The 26,954-nt window shown below is 36.8% G+C and overlaps 1 protein-coding gene across 8 annotated transcripts in view; it reads right to left on the bottom strand.

Moving 5' to 3' along the window:
* Nucleotides 1-26,954, bottom strand: part of SRGAP1 (SLIT-ROBO Rho GTPase activating protein 1) — a 387,180-nt gene that overhangs the window by 38,626 nt on the left and 321,600 nt on the right. For 6 of the 8 annotated variants that reach the window (XM_077111283.1, XM_077111280.1, XM_077111287.1 and 3 more), the window contains 7 exons: nt 20,410-20,607; nt 19,840-19,924; nt 13,616-13,643; nt 10,434-10,536; nt 6,791-6,851; nt 6,570-6,647; nt 4,421-4,555 (listed from right to left, as the gene is read on the bottom strand). In XM_077111283.1, the coding sequence (XP_076967398.1) occupies nt 4,421-4,555; nt 6,570-6,647; nt 6,791-6,851; nt 10,434-10,536; nt 13,616-13,643; nt 19,840-19,924; nt 20,410-20,607 (688 nt within the window). The other 2 variants (XM_077111281.1, XM_077111288.1) reach the window with 2 other exon arrangements.

Below are 26,954 nucleotides of genomic sequence, written 5' to 3'. Positions count from 1 at the left end.
TTCCTGTAAAGGTGAAGCTAAGCCTACTCATAATTATGCCTAATAGTCACCCCCAGAGAAACTTTTCTGTTGGTCATATGTGGCCTCTCTCTCTAAGCCAACTCTGCCCCTAAACTCACTGCCTTGCCCCCTACGTGGGACATGACTCTCAGGGGTGTAAATTTTCCTGGCAATGTGTGTCCTGATTCGTGGGGATGGGCCTGGTCCTGGCATCATGGGATTGAGAAAGACTTCTTGACCAAAGAGGGGAAGAGAAATGAAAGAATAAAGTTTCAGTGGCTGAGAGATTTCAAATAGAGTCGATGTCATTCTGGAGGGTATTCTTATGCAGTAGATAGATATCCCTTTTCATTTTTGGTATATAGGAGTAGCTAGAGGGAAATGCTTGAAGCCATTGAACAGTAATCCAGTAACCTTGATTCTTGAAGATGACTGTATAACTATATAGCTTTTATGATATGACCATGTGATTGCAAAAACCTAGTGACTGACACTCCCTTTATCCACAGTATGGACAGATGAGTAAGAAAATAAGGATAAAAAAGAAATAAATAATAGGGGGGAAAGAGGGTTTGGGATGTTTTGTGTGTTTTTTCTTACCTTTATTTTTATTGCTTATAGAGTAAAGAAAATGTTCAAAAGTTGATTGCGGTGATGATGAATGCACAACTATATGATGATACTGTGAACCACTGATTTGTATGTTTTGGATGATTATGCAGTATGTGAATTGCATTTTAAAAGAAAGAACCTTGTCTAAGATCACACAAGTGTTGAACAAGTAGGTTTTGAACCCAGGCACTTTGGGTCCAGAGCCTGTATTCTTTCTTTTTTACAATCACACAGTCACATTGTAAAAGCTATACAGTTATATAGTCTTCTTCAAGAATCAAGGCTACTGGCACACAGTTCAAAAATTTCAGGTACTTCCCTCTAGCCACTCCAATACACCATAAACTAAAAAGGGATATCTAAACAATGCGTAAGAATAACTTCCAGGATAACCTCCTGGCTCTGTCTGAAATCTCTCAGCCACTGAGACTTCATTTTGTCTCATGTCTCTCTTCCTCCTTTTAGTCAAGAAGGCTTTCTCATTCCGATGGTGTCAGTCCTGACTCATCCCCAGGAGTCAGGTCCCATGTTGCCTGGGAGATTTACACCCTGGGAGCCATGTGTCCCAGGTAGGGGAGAGGGCAGTGAGTTCACCTGAAAGTTGGCTTAGAGAGAGAGGCCACATCTGAGCAACAAAAGAGGCTCTCTGGGGGTAACTATAAGGCATAATTATCAGTAGGCTTAGACTATCCTTTGCAGGAACAAGCTTCATAGGGGCGAGCCCTAAGATTGCAGGCTCAGCCTATTGAATTGGTTGCCCCATAGCTTGCGAGAATACTAGGAATTCCCCAGATAGTGAAGTTTAATATTTCTTCCTTTCTCCCCAGACCCCAAGGGGACTTCGCAAATATTTTCTTATTCTCTGTCCAAATTACTCTTGGATATATCAGGGCATCACACTAACCTGTACAAAGCAACAAGATCTCATGTCCTTTTCAAGATTCCATGTAATTATGGTGTTCAAGTAAACTGACCATACAAGTTAAATTAGATAATGTGCTACACAAAATATAGATTTTCAGAGTTTGTACTCTTAATCTCTTCCTAGTACAGGAGACAGAGAGGTTAAAAAAAGTTATTAATTTGGAGCAATAAGAGAAATCATAGATATATGTATAAGGTGGAACAATAGTAGAGAAGAAAGTGATCAAGTCTGCCTGGGTGGCAGGGGAGGATGGTATACTGGGAGGAGTGGAAAGTCTGTGAAGCCCTCATGGCAGATGTTAAATGGTTATCAGGGACATCAGAGGAAATAGCATGGGCAAAGGCATGGAGTTAAAAAAGGGCCCAGCATGCCAGAAGTTTGCTATCATAGATATATAAGTAAACAGGATAGGTATGGTAGGAAATGAGTACCTAGAAATAGAAAGAGATCAGATAGTAGAGGACCCTGAATTAGCAATACCAAGGAGTTTGTATTTTAGGTGGGAAATACTAAAGTAGGCTTTAAACAGGGGAGAGTAACATGACTCAATTTTTTCTTTAGAAAGTAGCTGCAGTGTAGAGGATGGAGTAATGTGGGTGTGTGAAGGCAAAACCTAAAAGCAGAGACTCCATTTAGGCTGTAATAATAACCCCAGTGAGAAATCAATGTAGTGGGGATGGGGTTGGGGAAGAAAGGACAGAGTAGTGAAGGTTTTTTTTTTTTTGAGGTCAAGTCAATTGAATTTGATGATTTAGGTGGGGTGGAGGGGCTGGGCGGCAAATTTCCCCATTAAAAGTAAAGCTTGTGGGCGGGCCATGGTGTCTCAGCAGGCAGAGTTCTCGCCTGCCATGCCGGAAACCTGGGTTCAATTTACTTGATCAAGTAAAGCTTGATTCTTATGAAAGCCCTTACTATGTGATTTAAGTCAACTGTAGACAGTTGTCTAGGAGGGATGCCATCAAGATGGTGGATGAGATGCTCCAGGACTCTGTTCCCCAACAGAAGCTTTAAACAACAAGCAAAAACTGGCAGAGCCATATTTCTCAAAGCTCTGGAAACAAGTTAAAAGTTTGTACTAATAGGGTAAGTGCTGATTCAAGAAATGGATCAACTAAAAACAGTTGGAAAACCTCATGACACCCCTTGCTGACCACCATTACTTCCCAGGTTTGGTGTGAAACTGACCTGTACTCCCAGTATGGGTCCCTGGCCCCAGTTCTGGAGGGAGCAGAGTAACCCTGGTACACAAACAGGCTGCACATGTATCTGACCCAATCTGTTCTGTGGACGCCTTAGGAACTGAACCGGCCTTGCCATCTCAGAACTTGTACTCCATGTAGAAGGCAGCTTGCAAAGTTCTCCTACAGAACACTACTGGGAAAATAATCAAGTTGTACCTGCCTGAGGCAAGGAATTGCTGACTACAGACATTCAGTGCATTGCCTGGGACCATGAGGAAATACTCTTTCCTAGAGGAAAGGGGGAATTTGAATCTGTGTAAACAGAAGGATTCCTAGGACGATGCAAACCTGCTTAGGACAAGATGCAAGTGCAGAAAAGACAGGGGAGGATCCAATGCTTTTACTTTTGGATGTTCTCTAAACTTATTCTTAGGATGGCTAAGTTCTGAAGGCTAGCACTTGCACAGGACAATCTACACAGACCAGGAAAAGTGTTTTCTCTTCTTCTTTTTTTTTTTTTTTTAGCACCAGACATTCAGAAATCTCTGTTATAAAAGTTTAAGGAACAGATATCTCAGAATCTAAACAGCAGCAACAACGCATTAAAATAGCACAATGACCAGGTTTCAACAAAAGATTACAAAGCATACAAAAAACAAAACAAAGCAGGAATTAATGGGCCATGTGAAGGAGCAGGATAAGACATTAGAAAGCTCAAAAAGGAAGGACATAGTTTGGATACAAGTGACAAAGACTTTTTTTTTTGACAAATACTTTCAAACATGGTCTTAAATATATGAAGAGAACTAAAGGACATCAGGGAAATGATAGATAAACATGAAGAGAATATCAATAAAGAGGAAGAAATCACGTAAAGGAACCAGACAGAGCTAAAGACCACAGTACCAAAAATATTGACCCTTGCATAGGAACTTGGACTTCAAGGAGCACTGCAATTTTAGATGTGTGGTACCCAATTATAGCTCATATCTAATTCTTAGTATCATTATTTTTACCTTTCCTCATGGTAATGTCAAAAGCCCCCTCTGAAGAAAACAGCAATCCTTTACTCTGTTGATTATTGGTTTCACAATATATCAGCCCCAGAGTAATTCTGCCTCTGTGCTTAGGATGCTGATGACAGATAATTACCGCTTGGTGTTCCTGTACTGGAATAATGATCATTCATCTCATCTTACCTTATTTCTTTTTTGATTCCTTTTTCTGCCACTTATTAAATATGACACCCAGGAAAGCTACCTTCCCTCAAATGCATAAACATTTACCTTATTTCTTAAAGGAATATTCAGTGAAGTATAAATTACCCTACTCCTAAAATTGGTTGAAAAAAACCAACAACCAAAAGACAAAAATAGTTATATTTCCATGCTTACATGTTCTGCCCCTCAGCCTGTTGAAATCTGCCTTTCTGCTTTATTCCAGCCACTAGGCTGGAAGTTCTTTGGCTCTATAGGGCCTGGGGATGTTCAGTAACAAATCCCACTCAGCTAAGGGCGAAGCCACAGCTGCAAGGATGACTCATGCTCAATCCAGAAAGGAAACAAATGGCCTCAGAAATTTGGTGGTAACTGGGAAGGGGGCGGTTGCATGTGGAGGGAGCCACTACTTTTTCCAGGGAGTTGATTCGTGAAACAATTCTGGAGGGAAAAGACTAAAAAGGAAAAAAAAAAAGTCCACTTACTGATACAAGAAATCAGATCATGAAATCTTTCCTTAGGAAAGAGGGGGTTTTCCAGCCCACGGAAATAAAGCTTCAGAACGCCAGCAACTGAATTAATATCGTGGTTACTCTGATCATCAGCCAAAGGGTTTTCACCTAAAAAAAAAAAAATTAGTTATATGCACAGAGTTTCTTTTTCTACCTCTGAACAAAAATATGCATAACACACACATTTCCATATGTACATGTATCTCTTAATTATGTTTTATGAAAGATTATACAGTACTAAATTTAAAATAATTGGTTTAGATATCTCACCCCATGGTTAACCTAAAAATAGCTGCTAAAATAAAGCTTGTTTTATATTCTGCTACCAAATAATTTTCTACAAGTTGCCCAAACTTTAAATAAAGTACTGTGGGATCTATAATTTTACCCCACTTTTTTTTTTAAAAGCAAGAAACTATAATCTTAGTTGGACATGAATTCAAATATTATGTTCTTGGTGTTTCTTATAGGTTTGTCTCTGTGCTATATGGGTCAGTGAAATTTATCAGAAGTATCAAAGGCTTCACCTAGTTGTGAACACCTGCTGTTTCCCAAAGTGGCACAGTTGGTGCATAGCACATTGAAAGCGGCCTTGAGCACTGGAAGACTGTGAGATCAGACAGCAGAATGTGTAAATGTACCCTTCACAGTATCAAGAACTCTGTATAAAAAGTGGAAAGTTAAAAATAAAAATATAAATATAAAATTATATTGTACTTTATGGTAAGGAGTTATAAGATATTAGCTATCTGGGCTGATTAGACCATCTCTCTGAGAACTGAGATAAAATTCTTAAGAAATTCATAATATGTGGGCTCAGATCAAACTCCATTTTTTATTCACAGATCCACTCTTCCCTCTTAAATTTCACAAAAGTTGTGCATTGTATTTTAATTTATTTTTTTACTTCTTGGAGCAGTTTATTTTCCGGTACCCGTAGTTCCCCTTCCCTGTTTCCAGATGGGAAATCACTGAACACGAATTTGCTAAAATATTTTTTACCCACTTTGAGATAAACTTACCCAACCAGATGACAAATAAATAATAACTATCAGGGGTATTTCCAAAGCAAAATAATACAGCATTTTGCCTGTGGTGGCTGGCATGGGAACTTGGTGTTTTAATACATTTCAGCTCATCATCCAAAGTGTGGTCAGTGTAAGAAACCAGGATTTTCTGCTCCACACATCATGTCTACCAGAGAATTTGTAACAGAAATAGATAATCTGGCCCTAAATTTACATTTTCAACCAAGGCTCTGAATTGAAGGGCGCTATGCTGAGTTTGGGTAGAGAAATGAGATGGAGAAAGAGAGAGAGGGTGGCTCTGTCCCCACATGAATGTGCATGGCTTTGAGTGCCATCAGAGGAAGGAAGGTACAGAGGTATCCAGGTGTACACACAATATAAACCATTATAACTAGAGAGCATTAATAATTAAGAGCCACCATGTAAGAGTTAGGTGTTTTCATGGGTGACAGCTCTAATCCTCAGGATAATCCTGCAAGTTTGCAATAACGAAACTGGCAAAAGTAAGAATTGAGTAACCTGATCCAAACCATACAATTAGCAAATGGAAGAGTTTGATTTGATTCTAGGTCTGTCCAACTCGGTAGCCTATGGTTTTGCTATCCATAACATGCTAATTAACAGTTTAGTAGGAACTAGCTGAGAGCTAACCACAATCAAGAGTGAGGAACCCACAGGGGATGCAGAAAGGGCCTGGGGATGGTAATAAGAAGTATTAAGAAGGAGAGAGTTCTGGTCAAGGGAAGTAGGTGGGAAGCTGGGGCGAGTTGCCTCTCACACTTGTATAGGCCCAAGTAAGGGCTGCCCTTGCCACTCAAAACCTATTCATGGGCCTCCTCTGACATGTGTGCTGTGGATTATCGATACAAATCCCAAACTAGGTACAAAGCTCATGTGCTTTTCTACCCCTGAAAACAAAGACTTTTTTTTTTGCTTCAGTTATCAGCTATCCTAAATGGATTCTTACCTCAGCATCCGAAATGAAGTAAACACTTAAAGTTTTTTAAGATACACAGAATGAGTATATCACTTCAGTCTAAAGAAAATGGTGACTTTTAAACATGGTTTGTTTAAAGAGAAAGACATGCAATTACCTCTCTCAAAGGAATTTTTAATATCATTGACTTCAACCTGTGAACCAGATACTCTGAAAATCCCCTGATGCTGAAGACCTAAAGTGGACAGAAAGGAAAGAAGATGAAAAACCCCATCACACCCTCTAGGGCCCCCTCTTCCCAATAAATAAATATTAAGTAACATTTACTTAAATATTACCAGTGACTGCTTTTTATAAGAATTCTGAGTTCATGCTTACCATAGAGATTGATGAACCGGACACAGCTTTCTACAATGAGGGGTATAACCTGTCCTGAGTCCTGGATAAAGAAAAGGCAATCAATTAACCACAAGAAGAGGCGTACATCACACATAAAAATAAGGGGCACCTTTTAATCCCTTTATTTCTAAACCTACCCCGTCTAAAAAAAAAAAAAAAGAGATGAAAGAATTTATTTCAGTTCTGGAGCAAACCAAATTAAATACATTTAAGGCAATGCTCTCTCAATTTACTCTGCTGTACCCAGAGGAGTCAAAAACAAATTTACTTCTTCTACTTGTATTTAGGCTCACATACCAAAATGAATAAATGCATCACTCACTTTTTCAAGGTTATCTACATAAGCAGCCTATCTTTAATGGGCCTGGAAAGAACTCTATATATTATAATCATAGGTTCTTACGACTGACATGAACTATCATCAAAGACAACCATGCAGCCATCTCAGGATCCTATGTATTATATATCCTTGAGAGTGCATCTTCTAGTTGACAACAGTTATTAAGGGACGTTAAGTTATTAAGGGATATTAAGTTTTGCACATGCATGAGAACTGCTTACTCGATACTTATAACACGTGCCATATATTTATTTAGTTTGCATCAGAACTTGTCCTTATAGAGTTTCACTATTCTATTATGTTTAAAGAATTAAAGAAAAAATTGCACAAATGTACATCCCAATAGATCTTGTCTTTTAGGAAGAAACATATTTTGCCTCTTGTAACATAGTCACTGCACTCGACTGAACAAACGTGAATTCTGGAAATTCTTTAAAACATGTATAGGATGAGAGATGAAATGAAGGAGTGCTGAGGTTACAGTTAAATATGCATCAATGCCAAGCACTCCGTGTAGTTGAGAAAGGTTACTGATTATAAAGTTATTTTTCATGGACTTTTTAAGACTCTGCTTTTGCAGGAATTAGATCTTTAAAGGAAATATCGAGGTTCAAAAATGATGAGCTGACATTAGGTACTAATTCATAGGGAATTTTATCCTAGAACCAAGAAGTTGGTTGTCTTAATATATTAGAAAAATTCAGAATCCACTAATCTTTCCCATTAAGCAGCAGGGAAAATATTAGGAATAATGTTGTTCAACAATTTAAACTCTTAACTATTCCTAGAATGGGTAATACACTTCCTGAGGAATAGTTTTATTTTAGATTTCAAGACAATGTAATCAACAATACAAACCAGTTAATGATACAATTACTTCTGGAGAGTGTAGTAAGCTTCTTTAATTACTTAATTTGTTTCAAGAGCATAAATTTTATTAAGTTCTTAAATAATTGCTCTAAGAACAAAAACAATTTTAATGTAGACTTGGCTCAAAACAGCAACGTAATTACATTAAAACTTGCTGCACATGTGAGCAGATTTTTCTTTAAGACAGAAATGTGTTGTAAGGGAAGTAAACTTTATATGAACAATTTACGGAACACTATTTTAAAGAGCAATAAATACTTAAAGGTGGGTGAAAAAAGGAGAATATTAGTTAACACTTTTGCTGAGCCTGGAATTAAGACAAAAAATAAAAAGGTTATTAAAAGGAAAATGTTTGCACTAAGAAAGTACTAAATAAAGATGTCTTAGGTTTTCATATGATTTAGAAGATATGTTTGTACATACTTTACATTTACTAGGTAATTGCTAATCTTTTAGCTATTATTGGTATTTCATTCAGACACAATGAATTTTGTAGTCAAAATTAACAAGTACATGTGTATGTGTGCTTTAATGTAATTTCATGGTTGTCAGATGCTTTAGTGGAAAATATCTTCCAAGATGTGAAACAATGCCCTGCACACCTCCTACCATTCCAAAAAATCCCTTTGTGTCTCATTCCTTATAGGAAAAAAGAGGGAAAATGGTTTTGCTATTGCTGTCTCACAATGATATTGTGATGACCTCAACTGGCCAAGTACTTTTCAGAAGTATAGAGATCTCTGTATCCTCTGTATTACTGTTATTTTCAAAGAGTCATTAATGTGGCATCTTGGGTTGGCAAAGAGTTCACATAAGTCAGTCTCTAATGATTGTTGGTTTACTCCTTCTTTAAAACCTAAATTTGGTTTCCTTTAGCTATTCTTAATGAAAAAATCTTTTAAAAATATATGTGCTTTCCTATTATCAGTCATTCTCCTACTGTATTATCAAATATACTGAATCATTCAATTGCTTTGAGCTTTTCTATATTATCTTTCTCTTTCAGGCCATCAGCTGCACATCTTCCTTCTTTTATCATGCTCCTTTCTCTAGCTAATTTGCTTCTACTCACAGCTATGGACTGGGAAACTACATAATCAAATTTGACAATAATTTTATATTAAGTTAGAGCCAACAGGCTCTTCTGTGTTTAAAGTTTATGGCAGTGGATCTGTGTTCATGATTTAATTGTTCAGTGGGTTTTTACTTAATTCCAAGGTTAGGGTTCATTTTTTAAGGCTCTTGAAGTTTGTAATCTATCTCTCTATGCATGTATGGATCTATTTATGTGCACATATATACAAACACACACATTTATTTTTTAACCATTAGTGCACATATTCAAGAAACAGTTCTGTGTTTAACGAAAGTAAAATCACTAACATATTATTAAGGAGGTAATTAATAATGTAGTTTTCCACATAAATGTAGTCTTCCAAAACATTTCATCCCACATCATATAATGTGCTAGCTATAAAAGAGATAAAAGCCCTCTCTTTCTTGTATAAATTACACTTGGGTCCAGAATCCAGGATTAAATGTGTATATAATCATTAACAATGACTTTCCTTAATAAAAGCTCTTGACTAAAATGTGATACATTTGCCAGACATAACATAAAAATTAAGAGCTTTATCTATCAGTTTCTACTAGAGAAGATTATTCCTCTTAAGTCAATGATGTCTATAGTTCTTTTCTAAGTAAAGCCTATTCATAAGCCTGTTTAATTAGAAACTGCAAACATTTTTCTTTTAAAGACCTTAATCAATCTAATTGAAGTCAAGCATGACTATGACTTAAAAATGATACCAAAAGTGAAAGAGGCTGTGTTCTCATTTCCCTCTAGCACTATACCTGATGTCTTGTATGCGAGTTTCTTCGTCCTCGGCTAGAAGCATTATCAGAAATACAGGATGAAAAAGAAGACAGACAGTAAACACAGCAGAGATACAAGATACAGATTACAGGGTCTTACAATTTCTCCAATATAATGAATTCCTCAAGTCATGGGAAATAAAACCTCTTGCTGTTCTTCGAAGCTAGCTTGGCAAATGAACTTTGAAATGCTTTTGGTGCCATTTCTTTTGCACCAATAAAAACAAAACATTTTATCAGGATGCTTTTTTACTGTTTCCCCCCTGCCACAAATTATGCTTTTTTTTTTTTTAATAATAAAGAGGGGCTTTCTCTTTTGCCAGGATAATAACAACCACAGTTATACCCACTTCTGAATGCTCTCAACCCAAATATTTTTTCCTTTCTGACTTCAGGAAATATTATATTGATTTTCTGGGAAAGCAAAGAGCCCCAGGATAGACTTGGACATAATGACCTGCCTCCTTTTAATGAGAGGCTAAGACCATTATAGTAAGAAGTGTGGAGATCAGCCACCCAGATGGCTGGTGCCAGTACCTTGACGAATGTTTCCAAATCCCCATTAAACAACTTAGCATTATACTGTGAGCGGGGTCTGGACTTCCTGTGTTTCTGGGGCTTAGGGGGAACATTTGGAGGCCTAAGGGAAGGGAATATGATTACTGAGCATGGCAGAAATCAAACAAAAAAATGAAACACCCAAGGTCAAATAAAAATTACAAAATGAGGGAATTCTTGGGTTCCTTCCCCACCTCCACCTATGGGGAGGGCAGTACCCCCTCCCTTCCCATTTATTTACTTTTACTCATGTCTCAAGAAACATACAAGCTGTTCATTCAGACTATTGTTTTCCTATATGTTATAGCTGGTATTTGTTTGTTTGCAAGTTTGTTTAAAAACAGTAAGCATTACCAAACCGAACTGTGAGCTATTTGGTCAAATGTTACAAAGCAGGGCCTGCGATCTTCAGTTGAAGAGTCATAAAGTAAGATACTACGACTCTTGAAAAGAAGGGCTCTGATAGGTACCATGTGAGAATTTAAATAAAGACTTTTAGTTGCAACATAATTCTTCAATGCAAACAACATGTACTAATGAGATTTTATTTCATGCAATAGTACTAATTAGCATTATACTGTGATATACCTCAGGTACTAATGAGATTTTATTTCATGCAATAGTAACCATTATTGGGATACAAGTGAAGGCTCACATGGATATTATTTCTTTAGAATAAACTATCCCACTGCCTAAATATTGGTAGTGCACCAAGATGCACTCATTTATTCTGTTCTGAACTTACTCAATCTCTGGTCTGTTTGTTGCTTTGGTTGGTTAAGTCAGTCTCTCTGACATAGAAACCCTGCACTTTAATTGGAGAGAGGGAACCTCTTCTGCCCTCACCATTAGAGGAAAGAGGTCCAGGATTATATGACTCAAGTTCTACAACTGTGCTGATGGAACATATGAAAAGAGTCCCAAAAGCTCCCTCTGGAAGCTCCAATTTAAACTCCTTAATCGCAAGGCTTATATGAGGCTGTATATCACAGTTAGAAGTTAGGTAAAGCCCTTTATTAAGCTACAAACTTGCGTGGAAGACTTACCTTTTTAGTTCATTAAAGTTCAGAAAGAATAGTTTAGAAAAAAATCCCAAGAAATTATGTGGAAGCCTCTCTAGCTCCAAACCAAATTACCACACAAAAATCAAGAGATAGTGAAAAAAAATCCTTCTAATATAGCCTTCCATAACCACATTTTAACAATTTCCCAGCAGGTGGTCTCATATTACTAAGGAGTATATTACAAGCAGGACCTGAAGCCCTATAGAGTTTAGGAGGTTAAAGGGAGACTTTCCAAATGTCTATAGGCGAATATAGAATCTTCTACCAAATAGAATGTTATATCCTACAGCAGCAGAAATTTTGGAAACCTCTTCTATACAGGAATTCTGTGCCATTTATGGAGGAAAGGATCTGGTAGGTGTAAAACAAGACAAAGCAAAAATCTACCCAACCACGAATTTAACCATATGTGTTTCATTTCATCGACTCCTTTCACTATTTATAAGGTCTAACAGAACTCCACATGGGATGGATTCTGGAGCAGCTGATGAAGGTAAAGTGATCAGAACACAGGCTCATTTCGTTTGATTTGCAGGACAAGAAATTCTTGTAGCTGGAGCCAAAGCTTGATAATTGTTGCTGCATGAATGTGGAAGTGCAGGGTAACTACTGTCCAGAGCTAATGGCGAGACATCTTTTGAATCTTCTACCTAAGGCTTAAAAACGGCCTCACCCAAAGATTCTAGAACGTGAAGTAAATGTGAAGTCAAGAGGGACCTCCGGTGAAAATGAACCTCCTGAGGGCTTACCAAAGTAATTTCCAGGGCAGAGTGGGCTATTAGGCAGTCTAGTGTGCTGATGGTTCTAGCTCCATTCTGCACACAGGACCATTCAACATGTGGACTGCATGACTTGTTCTGATTCTGTGCCTCCCACACAACTTCCTGATGATATGGCTTCCCACGTAGATGCCCTCAGTGAGAGGATGGACTGGTTGAATTGATGTGACTGTCCAGCCTATCTGACAACTACAGTTCTGATTATTAATATATCGGTATACCTTTCCTTTTTAAAAACCTTTTTGTTTGGAAGTGCTGCACATTAATTATAATTTAGAAACAATAGGCAAGATAATTGATACTGCAGAGATACCATATATGAAAAAAAAAAAAAGCTCCCTAAGCTGCATATTACTAATAGGAGCTAGGATTCACCTTCGTCACTGAGGCAGTGAAAAAAAAAAAAACTTCAGTATTTTTTTCTCTCGCAAAGTTTACAAAAGTCAGTAACTATATCTTTTAGTTTCATTTGCCCAAGAAGTAACAGGAGCTTGCTTAAGAATAAACTGCCCAGCAGTAACATTATAGAACCTTGAAAACCAACTTGCCAATTACTACAACAAACTCACCAATGTTCCAAATTCCTCTTACCTGAAAGAGAACTCAAACTTCGAATGTGCAGTCTTGCTATGTCAATTAGAGTAATTCCTGGCTCTTACACATATGGTGACATAGAAAATAAAAGCTGTCACAAACTTTCCCAACCCAGATCAGAACCTGCTTCCAAAAACTTTTCTTTCTCAGCACTAGCTTCAAAATCCTTCCATGAAGGGGGAAAAAAAGAAGAAAGAAAAAGAAACTGCACTGTGCAATGTGGCTGCATGAATTAAGAGTTAAAACCGTGAAGTGGACCACAAAGAGGTAGGGACAGAACTTCCTAAGGGTATTTCATATCGTTCCAGTTTTTATAGGACATAAGGAAAAGGAGAGGCAGGAAGTAACTAATCATACTTTTTACTTGCTAAGTCAAAAATACACACATAACGTTGCTTGTCAATTTAATTATCAAGTCAAAAGTCTTGTCAGATTATTTCTAGAAATTTAAAGTGAGGTTAAACCAAGACCCAGTTGTCTTAGACTCTTATTATTTAACCTGCTTACTAAAGAGCTTTACAATTCCATTGGGAAATCCTTAGATATGTCAGAACAAATCTGGTTTCATGAGAACCTCAACTATTTCTTTGCTTTGTCAAGTCAAAACTATCTTTCATGTATATTAACGAATATGTTAATTCTCGCAGCATTTAGATGGTTGCTTCTTGTTAAAGAAAAAAGAAAATGAGATACAATATGAGTTAATAATCAACTATTTTCCTACCTTGTAGTCATATATTCAGCTCTATGACCTGCAGAAATAAAATTAAAATAAGTACATTATATGGAATCTTTTGTATTATCTGTCTTTTATTTTAAGATACTGAGTTTATAATAACTTACACATATTATGGTGGAAAGTATGAGGTTAACATATAAAGACAGATAAATAATTCAAAGCAAATATCTCACAAAATCTGTACTTAAAATTTAACACATTGTATAATACATTGTTTCACGTGGCAATTTGAGGCAGGGTGTTGTTGGTTTTGGTCTTGTTTTTTTAAAGGAAGAAATAGCTGTTTGATCTTAACTGTTAGGTCAAAGATGAAATACAAATAAAATACATCCAAGATTCTGTTAGTTATTCCTTCTGTTTTGATTAACACTTGGTGGGTAGGAGTAGGGGGTCAAATAGTAGGGGCTCAAATAGTAGGGGGTCAAATAGGATTTCCTTTAGATTAAAAAAATTGATGTTCTTTCTATAATATGAAATCAGAGACTGGGAAAGAGAGGTTGTCTTCTATAAGCAGAAATTACATTTGCCAATATAAAATACTAAGACATTAAATTATGCCACATTTCCCCAAATTGTAAGCTAAAGGCTTTTCCCAGAGTTCTCTGTCATTTAAAACATGAGGCCCTTCTAATATACTTGGCTTCTTGAGTTGTTTTAAATAACAGGCTTTTATGTGTGTAGTGCTACCATAATCTAGGCTAATTTCAAATACGAATAGTTCTGTGGTTGCTGCCTGCTCTTACATTTCAGGTGCAGCAGCGGGAAGGGGTGTGGGAGAGTTGAAACATTCAACTGATTTGTTTGACTACAAAACAATAATATGGTCCTGAAATACCTTGGGAATACAACTGGCAGAGGGGGTTCACGTTACAAACCAAACAGGTGAGCCCAGCCTGTCCTATCATGATGTAGTGATTCAGATGTGTAAGGCAATGCCAGCATAACAACCGCAGAAGAAGCTGGTGACTGAACATTCTCCCAGGCTACAAAAGGACCTTTTACTATATTATCTTCTCTTGAATCACAAACAACATAAAGCATTTAATTAATATCTGTTTACGAAACAGGGGGCAACGGTCAATTTCCGAGAACACCCTTCTCATCACAGAGCCAGGCTACTTTAGTGTTTGCAGAATCTGTTCTTAGCCATGATTTGGAGTGGGGGTGGGGAGAAGACCCAATTTCCCCCCCTCTACTCAATTCTACCTATCATTCCATCTCAAATTCCTTCCTTGTGCTGACCTTCTGCTAGACTGAGGAAGAAAGAAGGGAAGGTAGCAAAGAATTCCTGGATAATTTATAGCTATTCATAGTGGGAGTAAATACCTAAAGCTAACAGAAAGCAGAGAGGGTGGACGATGAGCTAAGTACGGTACGTGGTACCTTGTGGGATATCCTAATGGAAGCTTTCAATAGGAAGTTTGCTAAACAGGGTTAAAGCATAGAAGAGAAGACAGAGCTGGAGATAAAGATTTGGGAGGCCATGGGAATTAGCTGAAATTACCCATGTGAGATCATGCAGGGTGAGTCAGTATAATAAGCAAAGGGTCAAGGCCAAAAAACTATCCGGATTGTGCTGCATTTTACTGCATCATGTCATATACTTTATTATAAAATAAAAGTATGGCATACTATGTGTTAGAAACAAAACAAAGCAAAAAAACAATGTCTGACATTTATTAGACACTGCACTAAGCACTTCATACAAATTAACTCAATTTTCACAACAGCTTACGAGGCAGGTAATATTATTATCCTAATTTTACAGAAGAGGAGATTGAACATCCATAAGTTAAGTGGCTTACCCAAAGTCACATTGCTTATACATGGTGGGTCTGGCCCGAGGGTTAAGTCTGTTTTAATTCCAGACCTGAGCTCCCAGGTATTATCCTATATCACCCGTTAAGAATGTTTTTTTTGGGAGAAAATACTTTGAAAGATCCTAGAAGGCAGGGATCATAGCTTATACTTCTATGTCCTCATATGACTAATACCAAATGCAAATTACTGAAGAGGATTTTTTGTAAATATCTGAATTAAAAAAGAAAGATTAATGACTTTCAAATGATTCAGACTGCTGCTAATGATAATTCCTTAGACATGAAATGCTTTATAGCTTCTACATTTTGCTATCTTGTTCAAATATTCCATCCAAATATTCTCTAGACTTAGAAAAAGATCATATACAAAATAGCTTAAAATTATTTTGCTCCATCCATTTGGTTACTAGCATGAGATAAAAAATTTAAAACCTATAAAAGATACATTTTGCATAACGAACCAAGAACAGCTTTGCAAAAGAACTATCATTCAGAGCATAACTGTACCCCACATCTACTGCTTTTTTCAGCTAATAGTCCTGAGAGTGTCTCAACTGATGAATGAGGTTTTATTTTTTAATCAGTGTCATCATTAATAGATCAATAACACACAGGCTTAGAAGAATCTGCTTCCCTGAGAAATGTGAAAGCTTACAGTGGTCTGAGGATTAGATTTCAATCACTTTCTTTGGAAGGCTATTTAATTATTAAAAACAGACAACTCTTTTGCCCCCACCTCAACATGCAAACAATGTGGAGGAAAAAACTGACCCAGGATTAACTTGCTCATAGAACAAACATCTACATTTCAGGCTGCTCTTATAATTTCCCTTAAGAATTAGTAAGTGGATTATTTGTCATACCCAAAGATATTTTATCTCCATATATTAAAAGGAAAAAACAAAGTGTAGTTTGTTGGCAATTTGAGATAAAAAGCAGGATAAAATATTTAAAATGTGCACAGTTCAAACTGGACAGAGAGAGACACATTGGATTTGTTGCCCTGATGAATGTCTGATGAGAACTCCTGGTGTCACTTTCTAGCCCCTTTTCCTCCTTAAGAATGCCACCTACTGTAGTGCTTTTCTAAAAAAAAAAAACATAATTATTCACAATCAGCTTCCCTTTTGAAAGTATATTTTTACTCCTACTCAAAACAGACAATGGATTGTGTAAGCATAACCTATTTAGTTCCTTTGTCAGAAACCTTTACACCAAGGTCTAGAAACAATGTAACACAGAGCTAAGCTTTCAGCTTTCTGTTTAGCAAAATTGCCCCATATTTACACCCCCATACCTCCAAATGTAGCCACAAGGAAGCCAATGTGAAATTAAGGCTCATTACCAAGACAGAAAAAAGAAAAAAAATTCAGTGCCTCATTTATATATCTGATTTACAGTGCTCAATTTAACTTCTCTGATTCAAAAACAAACGCCACTGCAAAAGTATATAGGATGTTGCTAAAAAACAAAGGAGATGATGGTGATAGTTTTGTTCTTAACAAATCATTGTGTATTTCTTTTTTCTTCAATGATTATTTTTCAAAGGTATGGAATTCTGAATTTGGATGGTGCCACTTTAAGAGACCAATCTAGTTGCTTTGCAATGTTGTAATCAAAGGACTCACTGGGCTCCTGGTAGCCTGCCAAAAACTGAGTAGGAAGACAGGCCAAACACATGTCTGTAGTTACAGTTTCAGCTGTGTAAGATCAACTGCTAAGTCCCTGGGTTAGGCTCTATTTGTTTTACTATGAAGGAAGTTTTTGCAGCAGTGAGGCTAGTATAATTCAGAGATGTGACTGTTACATAAAAAGTCAGGACAGTCCCTCAAAGCCCCAGTTAGTCCTCTACATCTAAATTTGCCTAGCCAAACTCAGACTTGGATCCCTTCATAAGGGTTCACATTGGATTACCTCACTACGGGACAAGCACCATTAACTCTCCTGGTCTCCTCTGGGGTAAGTCTATTAACGTGAAGAGGGCTTGCATGAAAAGCCAGCAGGCTCACAATGGTGTAGCTACAAGGTGGGGCAAGTTCTCTATGCTCAGTTTTTCTGGGCAAGGCTGTCAATGTCAAACCCCAGCAGCAGCCAACAATTAGTGTGCTGGCAAACTTGCATATGGGGCTGGGTTAGCGTGCAGAGTGGTCTGCAACAAATGGGCAGAGGAAAGCATGTCTGCTGCCCACTGGATGAAAACCATCTAGTTTCTTATGCAGAGTACATTGAGTCCAGTGAAAGCTTTGTATGGCTGGACACAACCTGTGCCACTGAGATACTAGAACCCATTGAAAGAATTCCAAGATAAAGGAATACTGGCTTAGAATTCAGCAGGTACAATATAACTTGAGACAATTCAGCAGTTAAAGACAGAATCTGGTGTATGGATTCAGCAATTTAGCTAAAATATTGTCCCGCCCAATAATGACTGTAAAATAATCTTAATAGTTAGAGATTTCTCTTTGGGAGACATAAGCGAATATGTTGAATGAGAACTATAAACATTTTGAGAATGTGACATAAACTGTATAAATACATGTGTCTGCATGTGGTGCCACTAGTGAATGCACCCACTATCTAATTCTTTCAAATTTATGTTTTGTAAAGTAGTATCCAGTCCTGCAGGACAGGACCTCATGCCTGGAAGCATTCATTTACACTTAGGATACTTAATGCCTTTGGGCTGGCAACTGACCTGAGTGGCATCATTGAAATATGAGGCATTTGTGAAAAATGGAAAAAAAGACTTTATATGGTACTATGATGGGGAAAAAAACAAAAACAGGACATAGCAAAAAACTATTCAAAGATGAAAAGGGTTTTTTTTCCCTCAAAGTTCAATCCTTCATAAGAGTTGGGAAGAACAGAACTGGGAACACGCTTACATCCTTCTCTTAGATCTCCCAATTGTTAACATTTTGTCACATTGCCCAACCCCCACCTCTCTTTTTTTTTTCTGAATCATTTGAAGGTAAGTTGCAGACACAGGGACACTTCAGCAAGCATTTCTTAAGAATAAGGATATTCTTCTTAACCACAATACCATGAATATTTGTTCAGTATTATCATTTAATATACACCCTACACATAAGTTTCTCCAACAGTCCTCATGATGTCTTTTATAGATTTCACTTTTTGATCCAGAATCTAATGAAGGTTCAGATATCATATTTGGTTGTTATATTAAGTTTTGTTGTTTGTTTGTTTTTAAATAGTCTTTAGTAGTTTAAATGTCACTTTTTTTTCCCCTAGGTAAAAACAGCCTTTTATCTTGGAGTCTGGCATCCTAATTTGTGTAATACATAGAGTCTTAGGTCATGATGACCTTTCTCCACGTGGTCATTCCCTGAAGACAATGAGTCGTTTGGCGAAAGCCAGGAGAGAAGGTGATGGAAACTCTGCTTTCAGCAGGGGGGTTACTGAATGGTAGGCTACAGGAGTTTACATCTAGGAGTAGCAGTACTCATTTGGCCTGAGTTACACAACTCAGTCTCCTCATGTCTCACTCACATCTAAATTCTTTCACTACTTACAACTTCCAGCAGCATCTAGTGTGAAAAAATATGTTTCAGAGTACAACGTGCTTAAGACAGGGACTTTGCTTATATTTATTTTATTCCTTTTAAATTTCAAAAGCAAAAAGAGAAACAATAACATTTACACCGTTCCCTTTGCATATAATCCTTCTTTCCCTCTGTTTTTTTTTATGGGGGAAAATGGGGAAATTAATACTGTCCAATTAAATATATAGCTTCAAACACTGCCTGGCATAGAGAAAGCCTTATATAAGTATTGGCTATGACAGCTGCTTTGTTATTATTAATAGATATAGCAAATCTACTTATACTATTAGATTTATTTGCCAACTAAACCAATGCCTACTGAAAGAAAAAAAAATTGTCCAAACTGGTTTAACTGGTTTCTAGAGTCCCAAAAGGCAATAGATGGAACAACAAATATCTGGCCCATTAAATAAATAAGAATGGGGATGGAAAGGCGGAGAAATCCTAGAAAGGAAGGAAGAAATAACTGGAGATAGAAGATGGGGGCAGATGTGGTTCCTTCAGACCTTTTTTTCCCACTGGCAGCACCATGCTCTAAAGTTTCCTCTCCAGGAGCTGTGGGTTGGCTTCTCAGCCTTCCCTAGATTTCACTATTCTTCCTAAAGATTAGTGACAAGCCTAAAAAGAAAAGATTCCAGGAGTAACTTGATTATTACAGACACAGGTAAGACCAAATCTGAACATACAGTGTTCCTTGCTTCTTAAAGCACAAATACATGACTCATCCTCTTTATATCTGTATATATAAGACAACATAACATGGATGCCATATATATGATAAAACATATAATCCTGGTAATCTTCCAATCTATTCCAAATAACTGACCTTCTCCAAGGGTCCTCTGTAGTAAGTCATGTTTGGCTTGAAGTTTTGTGATGAGATTACTGCCTTCCAAATATTCTCTGAGTTTCTGCAAAAGAAAAAGTCAGTTGTAAATTATTTTAAAATTATTCGATGTCAAGGAACCTCCCATAGGATACCTAAAATCCAGCCACTTTTATCTCCTCTAACTTCGAATCTTGCTACTCAAAGTGTGGTCTCTAGACCAGAAGCATCACTTGGAAACCTTTCTCCCCAAATTAGAGTTTGAAAGCACTTTTTTTAAAAGTAATCCTTTCTAAATTTATCTGTATATCAGAATTAGCTGAAGAGCATTTTAAAAAGCGCTAATTCCTAAATCCTAGCCCAGACCTACTGAATCAGGAACTCTAAGAGTGGACAGGAGTCCATATCTTTTTTTTTTTTTTCATGGGCAGGCACCGGGAATCGAACCCGGGTCCTCTGGCATGGCAAGCAAGCACTCTTGCCTGCTGAGCCACCGTGGCCTGCCCAGGAGTCCATATCTTAATAAAGAATCTAGGCTTTTAAGAGTGGTTTAGGTAGTGATGGGCGCACCATGAAGTAGAACTGTTCGGTTTCCTGCTGGTTAGCTCTTCTCTTGGCAATGCTGGGCTTACTCAGGTAGGTTTCAGAGACAGTAGACTTCACAGATTCTGTGGAGCGACTGTGCTGGAAGCACTCAGAAACATCATAATCCTCGATGGTGACCATGTCTTGAATAGTCTGCAACGTGGCTTCAGATGTTTTCTTAACCTGGGGAAAGAAATAGATGTCTCTTATTAATGCATTATTTAATGAATCCCACAAACAGAAGGAAACAGCCCACAGTGCCAGGCAGAGACCAGGACATAGGCCCTGCCCCAAGGAGTTTAAAGTCCACTAGGAGAGATGGACAGGTAGACAACACTTATATCATCAACTATAACGTGAGGATTTCTTCAAAATCATACCAAGGAGAATATCACTTTATATTTGAGTATTTATAAAGTCTCACATATCACTGGGTACTCTCTTGATTATTTTGTTCTTTTTTTTGGGGGGGGGGGGTTGCTGCCTGCAATTGATCGAGAGACTGAGGGTGGGGTGGGGGATAGGGCCCTTCCTTCTCCCTGCCCCACTTCCCCTAAGCCCAGGACTCTTCTCTGGGGCCCAGTTTAGCACTCTGTGGGATCCAAAAGGCACAAGCTCTCAAGAACCCAGTCATTAAGTGTGGCAGAATCTGGGGCCTGCAAGCTCACCTGGGAAAGAAGGACCTGCCCAGGGGGTACCAGGGGCGGGGTAGTGGTGGGGGGCACTAGTCAAAGGATGGCTTTTAGAGAAGGGGCACTCATCCAGCTCAAAGGCATAAAGGACCTGGGGCCTGGAGGCAGGAGGGCAGGGGCTGACAGCTACCCTGGGGAGGGGAGGCTCCCTCAATTACACATGACTCCAAGCCTCATAGCACTTTTGCCATCCTGACACATTTGCTCAATTACTTTTTAATAAAAAAATACTGAAAAATGCAGAAATCATAAAGGTAAAGCTTAATATATTATTGCAAAGTGAACACACCTATATAGCTACCTTCCAGGTTAAGAAATCATATATTACTAGCACCCTTGGGGTCTTCCAAACACTACGTTATCACTAAACTGATTTCTAACATCACATATTAGTTTTGTCTGTTTTTTTGTACTTTTTATAAATGGAATCCTATAGCATGTATGATTTTTGCCTTGCATCTTTACCTTATACTTCAAGTTAGTGAGATTTATTTATTTATTGTTAGTATAATTAATATTCTTCTGTTGGATATTCATCGTAAGCATATATCATAATTTATTCCATTTACTGTTGATGGATGACTTGTTTCTAGTCTTGGTCTAATGTAAATAATACTACTATGAGCACATTTTTGTTGGGCACATGTACAAGAGTGGAATTGCTGCTCAGTGGATGTCAGACTGCCTTCCAAGATGATTCCTCTAATTTCTATTCCTACCAGCAGAGTAGATTTCCTGTTCCTCCACATCCTCACCAACATTTGGTATTGTCAGTCTTTTCAATTTCAATAATTCTGATGGGTATGTTGTGGTATCTCATTGTGGGTCTAATCTGCAATTTTCCTGCCAACTAATGAGATTGAGCACATTTTCATGGGTTTATGGGAATTTGGATCTCCTCTTTTGGAAACAATTTGTTTAAATCTCCTGCCCATTTTTCTATTGTTTTTTTTTTTCTTTTTAATACATGGGCAGGCACCGGGAAATGAACCTGGGTCCTCTGGCATGGCAGGCAAGTGTTCTTGCCTGCTGAGCCACCGTGGCCTGCCCATTTCTATTGGTTTTTAAGTCTTTTTCTTACTGACCTGTGGATATGGTTGTAAGCCTTTTGTTAGCTTTATGTGTCACAATATCTTTTCTCACACTGTACTATGGCTTTTCATTCTTTTAGTAGTGACCAGATGAACAGAAACTTCTAATTTTAATGTAATCCCATTTATCAATCCTTTCCCTTATGATTAGTGCTTTTTGTATGCTATTTAAGGAATAGTTTCCTATCTCAAGTTTATGAAGATATTTTTCTATGTTACCTTCTAGGCACTTTTCTTAACAAAGTCTAATTTTAACTGATATCTTTATTCTTCTCCCAGGCATTCTAAGGAGATAAGAAGAACTTAACTCCATTTACCCCTCCTGATTTATGCTATTTTTGTAGCATATTAGGATAGGATATAGATTCATACATAAATACTTATACATACTTAAACATTTTATATACTCAATACTCATTTAGATTTACCCCTATATTTATTGCATTCTTTGATATCCATTCCTTATGCCTTAAGAGCACCTGTTACAAATTCTTTTAGTGTGAATCTGCTGGTGGTGAATTCTGTTTTTGTTGACTTGAAAATGTTTTTTTTATTTCACCTTCATTTTTGAAGGATATATTTTTTTCCTAGTTGGAAGCTATTCAGTACATTGAAGATATCACTGTACTTTCTTGTGGCTTCTACTTTACTGTTGACCAAGAAATCAGCTGCCAGTCTGTTAGTATATTGAATATGATATATGTTCTTTCCCCAGTTCCTCTTAAAGTTTTTGTTTTACCTGTGACTTCCTACAATTTCACAATGATGTGTCTAGGTAAGGATTGTAAATATACATTCTGCCTGGAATTTTGGGAGCTTCTTGAATGTATGTGATGTTTTTCATAAGCTCAGGGAATATTTTTTTCAGCCTGCATCTTTTCAAATATCATCTATTTTCCTTTCTATCATTTCTATTTTGGGGACGTCAATTAGTATGCCACTTATTGTTGTGTCCTCTATGTCTGTTACCCTTTCTTCTAGGTTTTCTATTGTTTTGTCTTTCTATGTTGCATTTTAATTAGTTTATTTGGATTTCTATCCCACTTTGATAATTCCATCTTTAAGTGTGTCTAATCTGATATTAAAACCATCCATTGAATTCTTAATTTTGGTTATTGTATCTGTCAGTTCTGGAGTTCTACGTGGTTCAAGTTCAAATCTGTTATTTCACTGTTCACAGTTTATAGTTTATTACTGAAATCTAATCTGGGTTTTCTCTCCTTGAACATAATAATTAGCTATTTTATAGTTTTTTCCTGATAATCTCAATATTTCGAGTTCCTGTGGCTGTTTCTCTAATATTTGCTACTTCTTCTGGATATCAATTATGGTGCCCAGTTATCTTTGCTACTCATTTTAAAAATATAATTATCACCCTCCAGAAAGAATGTCTATTTTTCTCAAGGCCATTAGGGGCAATCATAGTTCAGTATCACTGGATTTTATTACTGCTCAAAATGTTTAGTTTCTTCTCCTTGGGAACAATTATGGTTCCTTGGGCCTTGGACTTCAGGTTGGCATGTGCTTCATTCTGAACAATAAAATGTGAAAGGAAAAATCAAGTGAATGGCCCAGTTCACCATTACAGTAGTGATAGAAATCTTTGATTCTTTTTCTTAAAAAAACAAAATATTGTTTGGGTAAGAAACATAGAATGAAACAATAGTAATCAGTGCTAATTTAAAATGCTTAAAGAGATCACATGATGGAATTAACAGAAACAAAGGCAAAGAAATTTTACAGATTTTGCCATTATTTTGGGGGTTACACAAAATGCAAAGGATGAATACTGTTAGAAAAAACATATTAAGGATAATTTTAGAAAGCAAACACTATAAGTAGTTACTTTAAGGAGATCATGATTTATATGTAAGATGAATTAAAAGACTCACCATCCTATGTTAGACAAATAGGTTCTTGTGGCTTGGGATAAAATTTCTAATGACTGCATTATGCACAAATTTAAAAAGTATTATATTCCAAGCAATTTAAAAAGATGCAAAGATGGTGTATTCTGGAAACAGTCATGCTTGTTGGTCCAAAATGTGGCTCTAATAATGACAGACATGTCATCAAAGACATGCAGAGAGTTTCCAAACAATTGTGAGAGTGGGAAAAAAACAGTATTTCAAACTAAAACATTATTTTATATATTATTTTTAATATTTATGAATGAAAAATGCATAATTAAATTACAGATGAATGAAATTAATTAATAAGTAAATATTGAAGGTAGGTATTTGACTATTTGATCTACAGTTACATAAGTTTTTTTTTTTTAAATTATTTTTTTATTAATTAAAAAAAGAATTAACAAAACAATTAGAAATCATTCCAATCTACATGTACAATCAGTAATTCTTAATAACATCACATAGTTGCATATTCATCATTTCTTAGTACATTTGCATCGATTTAGAATAAGAAATAAAAAGACAACAGAATAAGAATTAAAACATTAATAGAAAGAAAAAAAAACAAAAAAAACAAAAACTAAAAACCTATACCTCACATGCAGCTTCATTCAGTGTTTTAACATAATTGCATTACAATTGGGTAGTATTGTGCTGTCCATTTCTGAATTTTTATATCCAGTCCCGTTGTACAGTCTGTATCCCTTCAGCTCCAATTATCCCTTCTCTTTTTTTTTTTTTTTTTTAATTAACGGAAAAAAAGAAATTAACCCAACATTTAGAGATCATACCATTCTACATATGCAATCATTAATTCTTAACATCATCACATAGATGCATGATCATCATTTCTTAGTACATTTGCATTGGTTTAGAAGAACTAGCAACATAACCGAAAAAGATATAGAATGTTAATATAGAGAAAAAAATAAAAGTAATAATAGTAAAATCAAAACAAAACAAAACAAAACAAAACAAAAACCTATAGCTCAGATGCAGCTTCATTCAGTGTTTTAACATGATTACTTTACAATTAGGTATTATTGTGCTGTCCATTTTTGAGTTTTTGTATCTAGTCCTGTTGCACAGTCTGTATCCCTTCAGCTTCAATTACCCATTGTCTTACCCTGTTTCTAACTCCTGCTGAACTCTGTTACCAATGACATATTTCAAGTTTATTCTCGAATGTCCGTTCACATCAGTGGGACCATACAGTATTTGTCCTTTAGTTTTTGGCTGGATTCACTCAGCATAATATTCTCTAGGTCCATCCATGTTATTACATGGTTCATAAGTTTATCTTGTCTTAAAGCTGCATAATATTCCATCGTATGTATATACCACAGTTTGTTTAGCCACTCTTCTGTTGATGGAGATTTTGGCTGTTTCCAACTCTTTGCAATTGTAAATAATGCTGCTATAAACATTGGTGTGCAAATGTCCGTTTGTGTCTTTGCCCTTAAGTCCTTTGAGTAGATACCTAGCAATGGTATTGCTGGGTCGTATGGCAATTCTATATTCAGCTTTTTGAGGAACCACCAAACTGCCTTCCACAGTGGTTGCACCCTTTGACATTCCCACCAACAGTGGATAAGTGTGCCTCTTTCTCCGCATCCTCTCCAGCACTTGTCATTTTCTGTTTTGTTGATAATGGCCATTCTGGTGGGTGTGAGATGATATCTCATTGTGGTTTTGATTTGTATTTCTCTAATGGCCAGGGACATTGAGCATCTCTTCATGTGCCTCTTGGCCATCCGTATTTCCTCTTCTGAGAGGTGTCTGTTCAAGTCTTTTTCCCATTTTGTAATTGGGTTGGCTGTCTTTTTGTTGTTGAGATGAACAATCTCTTTATAAATTCTGGATACTAGACCTTTATCTGATATATCATTTCCAAATATTGTCTCCCATTGTGAAGGCTGTCTTTCTACTTTCTTGATGAAGTTCTTTGATGCACAAAAGTGTTTAATTTTGAGGAGTTCCCATTTATTTATTTCCTTCTTCAGTGCTCTTGCTTTAGGTTTAAGGTCCATAAAACTGCCTCCAGTTGTAAGATCCATAAGATATCTCCCAACATTTTCCTCTAACTGTTTTATGGTCTTAGACCTAATGTTTAGATCTTTGATCCATTTTGAGTTAACTTTTGTATAGGGTGTGAGAGATGGGTCTTCTTTCATTCTTTTGCATATGGATATCCAGTTCTCTAGGCACCATTTATTGAAGAGACTGCTCTGTCCCAGGTGAGTTGGCTTGACTGCCTTATCAAAGATCAAATGTCCATAGATGAGAGGGTCTATATCTGAGCACTCTATTCGATTCCATTGGTCGATATATCTATCTTTATGCCAATACCATGCTGTTTTGACCACTGTGGCTTCATAATATGCCTTAAAGTCAGGCAGCGCGAGACCTCCAGCTTCGTTTTTTTTCCTCAAGATGTTTTTAGCAATTCGTGGCACCCTGCCCTTCCAGATAAATTTGCTTATTGGTTTTTCTATTTCTGAAAAATAAGTTGTTGGGATTTTGATTGGTATTGCATTGAATCTGTAAATCAATTTAGGTAGGATTGACATCTTAACTATATTTAGTCTTCCAATCCATGAACACGGTATGCCCTTCCATCTATTTAGGTCTTCTGTGATTTCTTTTAGCAGTTTTTTGTAGTTTTCTTTATATAGGTTTTTTGTCTCTTTAGTTAAATTTATTCCTAGGTATTTTATTCTTTTAGTTGCAATTGTAAATGGGATTCGTTCCTTGATTTCCCCCTCAGCTTGTTCATTACTAGTGTATAGAAATGCTACAGATTTTTGAATGTTGATCTTGTAGCCTGCTACTTT

Source organism: Tamandua tetradactyla, chromosome 7, assembly GCF_023851605.1.
Source record: "Tamandua tetradactyla isolate mTamTet1 chromosome 7, mTamTet1.pri, whole genome shotgun sequence".
Classification (NCBI taxonomy): domain Eukaryota; kingdom Metazoa; phylum Chordata; class Mammalia; order Pilosa; family Myrmecophagidae; genus Tamandua; species Tamandua tetradactyla.
The sequence above is the reverse complement of the archived record's forward strand: the minus strand, read 5'-3'. Positions and strand labels throughout refer to the sequence as shown.